This window comes from Oncorhynchus mykiss, chromosome 21 (assembly GCF_013265735.2).
Source record: "Oncorhynchus mykiss isolate Arlee chromosome 21, USDA_OmykA_1.1, whole genome shotgun sequence".
Classification (NCBI taxonomy): Eukaryota; Metazoa; Chordata; class Actinopteri; order Salmoniformes; family Salmonidae; genus Oncorhynchus; species Oncorhynchus mykiss.
The window spans coordinates 50,710,876-50,720,919 of NC_048585.1; the positions used below are offsets into that span (position 1 = coordinate 50,710,876).

The 10,044-nt window shown below is 45.8% G+C and overlaps 1 protein-coding gene across 2 annotated transcripts in view; it reads left to right on the plus strand.

Annotated features, from left to right (window-relative positions):
• The first annotated feature begins 620 nt into the window (after positions 1-620).
• Positions 621-10,044, plus strand: part of LOC110500661 (hepatocyte growth factor activator) — a 21,478-nt gene continuing 12,054 nt past the window's right edge. The window contains exons 1-5 of one of the 2 annotated variants that reach the window (XM_021578148.2): positions 621-1,255; positions 1,410-1,473; positions 2,153-2,246; positions 9,514-9,587; positions 9,900-10,043. In XM_021578148.2, coding sequence (XP_021433823.2) covers positions 1,202-1,255; positions 1,410-1,473; positions 2,153-2,246; positions 9,514-9,587; positions 9,900-10,043 — 430 coding nt within the window. In that variant the 5' untranslated portion in view covers positions 621-1,201. The remainder of the gene's footprint in view (positions 1,256-1,409; positions 1,474-2,152; positions 2,247-9,513; positions 9,588-9,899; position 10,044) is intronic. The other variant, XM_021578149.2, reaches the window with a different exon arrangement.

Here is a 10,044-nt window from a genome sequence, read left to right on the forward strand (position 1 = left end):
TGGTCTGGGGGTGCTTTGGTGGTGGTAAAGTGGGAGATTTGTACAGGGTAAAAGGGATCTTGAAGAAGGAAGGCTATCACTCCATTTTGCAACGCCATACCCTGTGGACGGCGCTTAATTGGAGCCAATTTCCTCCTACAACAGGACAATGACCCAAAGCACAGCTCCAAAGCTCAGCTTCAATTAACAATCCTTATTTATAACCTTGTCAACATCTTGACTATATTTCCTATTCATTTTGCAACTCATTTCATGCATGTTTTCATGGAAAACAAGAACATTTCTAAGTGAATCCAAACTTTTGAACGATTGTGTATATCATTTCATTCAACAATAGATGTACAAATCTCAGATTGCCCCTTTAATTATTAATTTAGCTTGAAATAAAACATTTTTAGAATGCAAATCCTTATTACCAAACCTGATTCAAACATAGACCTGTAAAACCCTTATCATTTGGTTTATAAGATTTTCACATTCCAAAATTCTCTTTGGTTTGTTTGGTCTTCTCAGTCTGTTTGCCCAGTTGGTAAATTATTAACAGTGTTAGTTATCATTAAAGTGAACAATTTCATATTTGAGCTGCACATTATAACCCACTTTTTTTTTACCGGTCTTGTAAACTGTCAGAAATCCTGTAAGACTAGGTCTCATTGTGTAATTTACTATAGCATCTGCAGGGATGTCAAATATTGCAACCTTGGAAAATTAGAGGCTTGGTTATGGGACAGTGGGTATTCTTGCCACAGCACGCCGCACTTGGAATGTTTACAACTCTGGGACGCTGCATGGCGACCAAGCTCAGATCGAGAGGAGGGATCCGGCACCGTCACCCGCCCCCATCTGCCAAAAGGTTACTTTCCATTACATCAAAAGATCCGCTCTTTCAAGATATTGCAGGTTTCATCGTGGGCGTGTCGTGAGGGAAAACGTTCGATGTTTTGCGTAGAATAATGACCATAACCGAAAAGTCTGTCTAATGACCAAATTGATCTACCCAATAGAGTTTGAGTTTACAGAGGACAGTATCGCTCTTGCAGGATTTCCCACGTTCTCAATGACCAAAAGCAGACGGAGTTCTCTGGAGTTGACAGATAAGACGTGACAACGTTTATCTAACGGACCTGCTTCAGGAAATTTACTTCAAAACATTTTGCTTGCGCATGATATCTAAGTCAACGACCAAACAAGCTAAAATATTATGATGCCATACTTTGTGTTACTTTTCCTACCGTATGTCCTCAGTGCACGGACGGTAAGCGAATTTAAAAACAGTTATTTCTTACAATTATTGCAGTGATAGAGCGCAACCAGTGAACCGTTTGAAGAGGCATATTTTTACGTGCGTAATTTGGAAACAAAGTAAACGAACAATTCATTACTTTAACTTTGTTTCACTTTGATAACAGCGAATGGTACTCCCTGGATATGAAACGTTACGTACGAGAAATGGGAACGAAAATAGTCATAAAGGTAATTATTTCCTATTCACGTTAACAACATAAAGCACCTGTTTGATTGATTACAGCTTTGTGCGTAATTTTCACTATCCTGTAGGCCTCTTTGTTCATGAAATGTTTAAATATTTTGTTTGTATAATAACTTTACACAATTGTACAATACAGCCCACCAACCATTTAACCAATCAAGAACTCAGAGATAATGATCTCATTCGTCGATGCAGTAGGAATACAGTAATATTCAGTTTGTGTTAAGGGTCCACATCTCTTTTCATACCAGAACAATGATTAGGCTGTCTAAGGGAAGGATGAAGTTATGAGATTTATGCTGCCCTTCTACTGGGCCTCCACAGTAATATAACTTAATTGGGTCCTGGCTGGAGCCACTGTCAAACTCAAAGGATTCATTGTCCCTCTGACGCCATGGGAGAACACCTGGTTGTTCATTAGCATATTCACATTAAATTGCCTCTATTCTGCCACAAAGTGGTTTTGTTTTAGAGTTTTTACTTTGAATATGATTTTTACTTCGAACTTGATATTGTACTGCAAACTTAATGAAAAAAGTTGAAATTATTTTTCGTTTTCTTGCAGAGAATGCAGAATTGACCACTAGAATATGTGTATAATAAAATATGATGACTTGTACTGATGATAACCATATTTATCTAACCCTGTTTCTGTGGATCCAGTTCTTACAGTAGATAGGAAAGAATGTAAGTTCCCGTTCCGTCAAGGAGGAAGCATTCACCACCACTGTATCACCATCAGTTCATCCAGACCTTGGTGAGTCCAGTGTCAGTCATCTCAGCTTATTGTTAGTCACTCTAGTATCCACTGTTTTGGAGACACAACCACTTCAACCAAATACACACAACACAACATTGCCACACATTTCCATTACTTAAAGAGATACCTCACTCTTGTACACTCAAAAGGGGTTTCTCAGTTATTTTTTGTTTATTTTATTTTACCTTTATTTAACTAGGCAAGTCAGTTAAGAACAAATTCTTATTTTCAATGACGGCCTAGGAACAGTGGGTTCCTAACTGCCTTGTTCATGTCATGTATTGTCATGTTGTGTCTTTCTGTCCTTTCCTTTCACCCTGTCTCCCTCTGCTGGTCGTATTAGGTTACCTTTTCTCCCCCGCTTTCCCCCAGCTGTTCCTTGTCTCCTCTGACTACCCATTCACCCCGTTTCCCACCTGTTCCCTTTTTCCCTCTGATTAGGTCCCTATATCTCTCTCTGTTTCTGTTCCTGTCCTTGTCGGATTCTTGTTTGTTGTGTTTCATGCCTGAACCAGACTATCGTTATGTTTGCTGTAACCTTGTCCTGTCCTGTCGGAATCTGCCGGTCTATCTGAGCCTACCTATGTTTGGTTATTAAAGAAGCTCTGTTTAAGTTAATTCGCTTTTGGGTCCTCATTCACTCACCGTAACAGAAGAATCCGACCAAGAATGGACCCAGCGACTTCGGATCCTCTCCACTCAGCCGTCGGGATCCAGGGAGCGATGCTAGGCAGACACGAGCAGGAATTGTCTGCTGCTCGACATGCCGTTGAGACCCTGGCCACCCAAGTCTCCAACCTCACAGAACAGGTTCACCATCTCCGCCTCGATCCACCGGCCACTTCCAGGGCTTTCGAATCTCCGGAGCCCAGAATCAATAACCCGCCGTGTTACTCTGGGGAGCCCACTGAATGCCGCTCGTTCCTCACCCAGTGTGATATTGTGTTTTCTCTCCAGCCCAACACTTACGCCAGGAGCACTGCTCGTGTCGCCTACGTCATATCTCTCCTTACTGGACGGGCTCGTGAGTGGGGCACGGCAATCTGGGAGGCAAGGGCTGAGTGTACTAACCAGTATCAGGACTTTAAGGAGGAGATGATACGGGTTTTTGATCGATCTGTTTTTGGGGAGGAGGCTTCCAGGGCCCTGTCTTCCCTATGTCAAGGCAATCGATCCATAACAGACTACTCTATTGAGTTTCGCACTCTTGCTGTCTCCAGTGGCTGGAACGAGCCGGCCTTGCTCGCTCGTCTTCTGGAGGGTCTCCGCGCAGAGGTAAAGGATGAGATTCTCTCCCGGGAGGTTCCTTCCAGCGTGGATTCCTTGATTGAACTCGCTATTCGCATTGAGCGACGGGTTGATCTTCGTCACCGAGCTCGTGGAAAGGAGCTCGCGCTCTCCGTCGCCCCCCTCTCCGCATCACTACCATCTTCCTCTGCCGGCTCGGGAGCTGAGCCTATGCAGCTGGGAGGTATCCGCATCTCGACTAAGGAGAGGGAACGGAGAATCACCAACCGCCTCTGTCTCTATTGCGGTTCTGCTGGTCATTTTGTCACTTCATGTCCAGTAAAAGCCAGAGCTCATCAGTAAGCGGAGGGCTACTGGTGAGCGCTACTACTCCTGTCTCTCCTTCAAGATCCTGCACTACCTTGTCGGTCCATCTACGCTGGACCGGTTCGTCAGCTTCCTGCAGTGCCTTAATAGACTCTGGGGCGGAGGGCTGTTTTATGGACGAGACCTGGGCTCGGGAACATGACATTCCTCTCAGACAGTTAAGGGAGTCCACGGCCTTGTTCGCCCTGGATGGTAGTCCTCTCCCCAGGATTCAGCGTGAGACGCTACCTTTAACCCTCACTGTTTCTGGTAATCATAGCGAAACCATTTCTTTTTTAATTTTTCGTTCACCTTTTACACCTGTTGTTTTGGGCCATCCCTGGCTAGTTTGTCATAATCCTTCCATTAATTGGTCTAGTAATTCTATCCTCTCCTGGAACGTCTCTTGTCATGTGAAATGTTTAATGTCTGCTATCCCTCCTGTTTCCTCTGTCTCTTCTTCACAGGAGGAGCCTGGTGATTTGACAGGGGTGCCGGAGGAATATCACGATCTGCGCACGGTGTTCAGTCGGTCCAGGGCCACCTCTCTTCCTCCACACCGGTCGTATGATTGTAGTATTGATCTCCTTCCGGGAACCACTCCCCCCCGGGGTAGACTATACTCTCTGTCGGCTCCCGAACGTAAGGCTCTCGAGGATTATTTGTCTGTAGCTCTTGACGCCGGTACCATAGTCCCCTCCTCCTCTCCCGCCGGAGCGGGGTTTTTTTTTGTCAAGAAGAAGGACGGGTCTCTGCGCCCCTGCATAGATTATCGAGGGCTGAATGACATAACAGTGAAGAATCGTTATCCGCTTCCTCTTATGTCTTCAGCCTTCGAGATCCTGCAGGGAGCCAGGTTTTTCACTAAGTTGGACCTTCGTAACGCTTACCATCTCGTGCGCATCAGGGAGGGGGACGAGTGGAAGACGGCGTTTAACACTCCGTTAGGGCACTTTGAATACCGGGTTCTTCCTTTCGGCCTCGCTAACGCTCCAGCTGTCTTTCAGGCATTAGTCAATGATGTCCTGAGAGACATGCTGAACATCTTTGTTTTCGTTTACCTTGACGATATCCTGATTTTTTCACCGTCACTCCAGATTCATGTTCAGCACGTTCGACGTGTCCTCCAGCGCCTTTTAGAGAATTGTCTTTTTGTGAAGGCTGAGAAGTGCACTTTTCATGCCTCCTCCGTCACATTTCTCGGTTCTGTTATTTCCGCTGAAGGCATTAAGATGGATCCCGCTAAGGTCCAAGCTGTCATTGATTGGCCCGCCCCTAAGTCACGCATCGAGCTGCAGCGCTTTCTCGGCTTCGCGAACTTCTATCGTCGTTTCATCCGTAATTTCGGTCAGGTGGCAGCTCCTCTCACAGCCCTTACTTCTGTCAAGACGTGCTTTAAGTGGTCCGTTTCCGCCCAGGGAGCTTTTGATCTCCTCAAGAATCGTTTTACATCCGCTCCTATCCTTGTTACACCTGACGTCTCTAGACAGTTCGTTGTCGAGGTTGACGCGTCAGAGGTGGGCGTGGGAGCCATTCTTTCTCAGCGCTCCCTCTCTGACGACAAGGTCCACCCATGCGCGTACTTTTCTCATCGCCTGTCGCCGTCGGAACGTAACTATGATGTGGGAAACCGCGAACTGCTCGCCATCCGGTTAGCCCTAGGCGAATGGCGACAGTGGTTGGAGGGGGCGACCGTTCCTTTTGTCGTTTGGACTGACCATAGGAACCTTGAGTACATCCGTTCTGCCAAACGACTTAATGCGCGTCAGGCGCGTTGGGCGCTGTTTTTCGCTCGTTTCGAGTTCGTGATTTCTTATCGTCCGGGCTCTAAGAACACCAAGCCTGATGCTTTATCTCGTCTCTTCAGTTCTTCAGTAGCCTCCACTGACCCCGAGGGGATTCTCCCTGAGGGGCGTGTTGTCGGGTTGACTGTCTGGGGAATTGAGAGGCAGGTAAAGCAAGCGCTCACTCACACTCCGTCGCCGCGCGCTTGTCCTAGGAACCTTCTTTTCGTTCCCGTTCCTACTCGTCTGGCCGTTCTTCAGTGGGCTCACTCTGCCAAGTTAGCCGGCCACCCTGGCGTTCGGGGTACGCTTGCTTCCATTCGCCAGCGTTTTTGGTGGCCCACCCGGGAGCATGACACGCGTCGTTTCGTGGCTGCTTGTTCGGTCTGCGCGCAGACTAAGTCCGGTAACTCTCCTCCTGCCGGCCGTCTCAGGCCGCTTCCCATTCCCTCTCGACCGTGGTCTCACATCGCCTTAGATTTTGTCACCGGACTGCCTTCGTCAGCGGGGAAGACTGTTATTCTTACGGTTGTCGATAGGTTCTCTAAGGCGGCTCATTTCATTCCCCTTGCTAAGCTTCCTTCTGCTAAAGAGACGGCACAAATCATCATCGAGAATGTTTTCAGAATTCATGGCCTTCCGTCAGACGTCGTTTCGGACAGAGGTCCGCAATTCACGTCTCAATTTTGGAGGGAGTTTTGCCGTTTGATTGGGGCTTCCGTCAGTCTCTCTTCCGGCTTTCACCCCCAGTCTAACGGTCAAGCAGAACGGGCCAATCAGACTATTGGTCGCATCTTACGCAGTCTTTCTTTTCGCAACCCTGCGTCTTGGTCAGAACAGCTCCCCTGGGCAGAGTACGCCCACAACTCGCTTCCTTCGTCTGCGACCGGGCTATCTCCTTTTCAGAGTAGCCTCGGGTACCAGCCTCCGCTGTTCTCATCTCAGTTCGCCGAGTCCAGCGTCCCCTCCGCTCAGGCTTTTGTCCAACGTTGCGAGCGCACCTGGAAGAGGGTCAGGTCTGCACTTTGCCGTTATAGGACGCAGACTGTGAGGGCTGCTAATAAGCGTAGAACTAAGAGTCCTAGATATTGTCGCGGTCAGAGAGTTTGGCTCTCCACTCAGAACCTTCCCCTTAAGACGGCTTCTCGCAAGTTGACCCCGCGGTTCATTGGTCCGTTCCGTATTTCTCGGGTCATTAATCCTGTCGCAGTTCGACTTCTTCTTCCGCGATACCTTCGTCGCGTCCACCCGGTCTTCCATGTCTCCTGTATCAAGCCCGTTCTTCGCGCCCCCGCTCGTCTTCCCCCCCCCCCCCATCCTTGTCGAGGGCGCACCCATCTACAGGGTCCGCAGGATTTTGGACATGCGTCCTCGGGGCCGTGGTCACCAGTACCTCGTAGATTGGGAGGGGTACGGTGCTGAGGAGAGGAGTTGGGTGCCCTCTCGGGACGTGCTGGACCGTGCGCTGATCGAGGATTTCCTCCGTTGCCGCCAGGTTTCCTCCTCGAGTGCGCCAGGAGGCGCTCGGTGAGTGGGGGGGTACTGTCATGTATTGTCATGTTGTGTCTTTCTGTCCTTTCCTTTCACCCTGTCTCCCTCTGCTGGTCGTATTAGGTTACCTTTTCTCCCCCGCTTTCCCCCAGCTGTTCCTTGTCTCCTCTGACTACCCATTCACCCCGTTTCCCACCTGTTCCCTTTTTCCCTCTGATTAGGTCCCTATATCTCTCTCTGTTTCTGTTCCTGTCCTTGTCAGATTCTTGTTTGTTGTGTTTCATGCCTGAACCAGACTATCGTTATGTTTGCTGTAACCTTGTCCTGTCCTGTCGGAATCTGCCGGTCTATCTGAGCCTACCTATGTTTGGTTATTAAAGAAGCTCTGTTTAAGTTAATTCGCTTTTGGGTCCTCATTCACTCACCGTAACAGTTCAGGGGCAGAACGACAGATTTGTTGACTGGTGAGGTGACACAATCATACACGCATAAAGACACTCACGCATACACACACACATAAACACACACAAAGACCCTCCATCTCAATACCTTATATTACTATAATAAATATAATGACTTAATTATAGTCCTCATTAATCCAAGGGGAATTGCTCTACAACACAATGAGGTGACTGTATGCAATCTTCCACGAGCTAATCACTATGTGACCTAATCTTAAAAATGGCCTAATATGTCATCACTAGTCAGCACTGCTAATTTATTCACCATAAACTGTAATGAATATGCTATATGCTATAACATGTTTATAACACGGTTACTCTGGTTTAATAACCTGAGTTAATGGTTTAAATCAGTGGTGTAAACTACTTAAGTAAAAATACTTTAAAGTACTGCTTAAGTAGTTTTTTGGGGTATCTGTACTTTACTTTACTATTTATATCTTTGACTACTTTTACTTTTACTTCACTACATTCCTTAAAGATAATATTGTACTTTTTACTCTAAATATTTTCCTTGACACCCAAAAGTACTCTTTACATTTTGAATGCTTAGCAGGACAGGAAAACTGTCCAATTCACGTACTTATCAAGAGAACATCTCTGGTCATCCCTACTGCCTCTGATCTGGCAGACTCACTAAACACACATGCTTTGTTTGTAAATTATGTCTGAATGTTGGAGTGTACCTTTGGCTATCCGGAAATTGGTGCCGTCTGGTTTGCTTAATATAAGGAATTTGAAATGATTTATACTTTTACTTTTTATACTTAAGTATATTTTATTAATTACATTTTCTTTTGATACTTAAGTATATTTTAAACCAAATACTTTTAGACTTTTACTCAAGTAGAATTTTATTGGGTGACTTTTACTTGAGCTATTTTCCATTAAGGTATCTTTTACTTTTACTCAAGTATGACAATTGGGTACTTTTTTCACCACTGGTTTAATGGTGTATATCAATGATGTCGCGTCTGAAATTACAGTCTTTACTTGTTTTGATTAAACTCTTGTATTGTGAAAACGACGAGACCACAGATGTGTGTCTCATAACCACAGCTTTTGGACAGGAAGTGCTATGATATAGGTCATCATCTGTGGAACTGCGCTGCGGCTGCCGGGTAAATCCACTCAGGCTATGACAGGGCTACAGGCGTCTGCAAGTATGAACAACTAGGATGTAATTCAATATGGATGGTGTTCTTGCCATCTTCCACTCAGTTCTCAAATAACAGCAAGAGCCAAGTGCTGGCTCATCTTTAACTGTGAGGGATTTTGAGGGTGTGTGAGGGTGTATGTGTGCGTGTGTGAGGGTGTATGTGTATGTGTGTGTGTGCGTGTGTGAGGGTGTATGTGTGCGTGTGTGTGCGTGTGTGTGTGTGTGTGTGTGTGTGTGTGTGTGTGTGTGTATGTGTGCGTGTGTAAGGGTGTATATGTGCGTGTGTGAGGGTGTATGTGTGTGTGTGTGTGTGTGTGTGTGTCCTCTTAGAACCTCAGCCACTGGAAGGACATTATCCCTTAGTTTTTTTTCCCAAAGGTTTTTTAAACCCAATGTATTGGGTTTGGTGTATTGGGTTTTTCTAATGGACGAGGTTTTAGTTAGTGGGTGTGGATGGATGGGTGGATATCATTTTTGTCCAAAAAGGATTAAAGAAGTGCAACATTATTAGGACATTCTCCTCAATAAATATTAAAGACAGTCATTATTAAATATGGTATCAGTTTCAAACCCACGTCCTGTAAGTACAGTGCTACTTACTGAGACATACAGGTTTCTGAGGAATAAGGGTCCATTTTAGTATACTCACAGTTCTTACCCAGGTGACTGCTAGTTGTCAATGCGCTGTTGATTTGCTATCTGACTCCTTGATCTCAATGGCTAAGTTGAAACTGCTGTGAGTGCTTTACAGGAATGTTTTTATTTCTGAATCATAGGTGTTCTCTGACGCACAACTTTGATCGGGATTTTCTGTGGGGATACTGTGCAGCTGTGACCACTCAACCCAGTGGTAAGAGGTCATTTCTGTAGAAACTGTGGACAAGACTTCATGGTCTACTAAGTCTCTATTGTCTCTATGTATGTATCTATAAAACCTTAGATACACATTTCCTGCTATTTATAGTAGTGGTATGCATAAGCATGGACTATTTTTCAATCCGTCTGAATCTTAGTGTGTTTTCCAAATGTTCTCTTACAGCTTTAAAGCTAATCACGGCAAAATTGGTACATACTATATTCTGATGTTACTGGTGTACTATACTGTTTCTTACTAATGTTTTCACTAATATAGTTCCTTGTGTATTTGTTTGATGTGTGTCAGTGTTCGTCCACTCATCACGCAGATTCACAGACCTGTGTCAGGTGAATCCCTGTCAAAATGGCGGCATCTGCACTCTGGTCCCCCACAGACGCTCCTTTGAGTGCTCCTGTCCAGAGAACTTCACCGGGAGGCACTGTGATCAGAG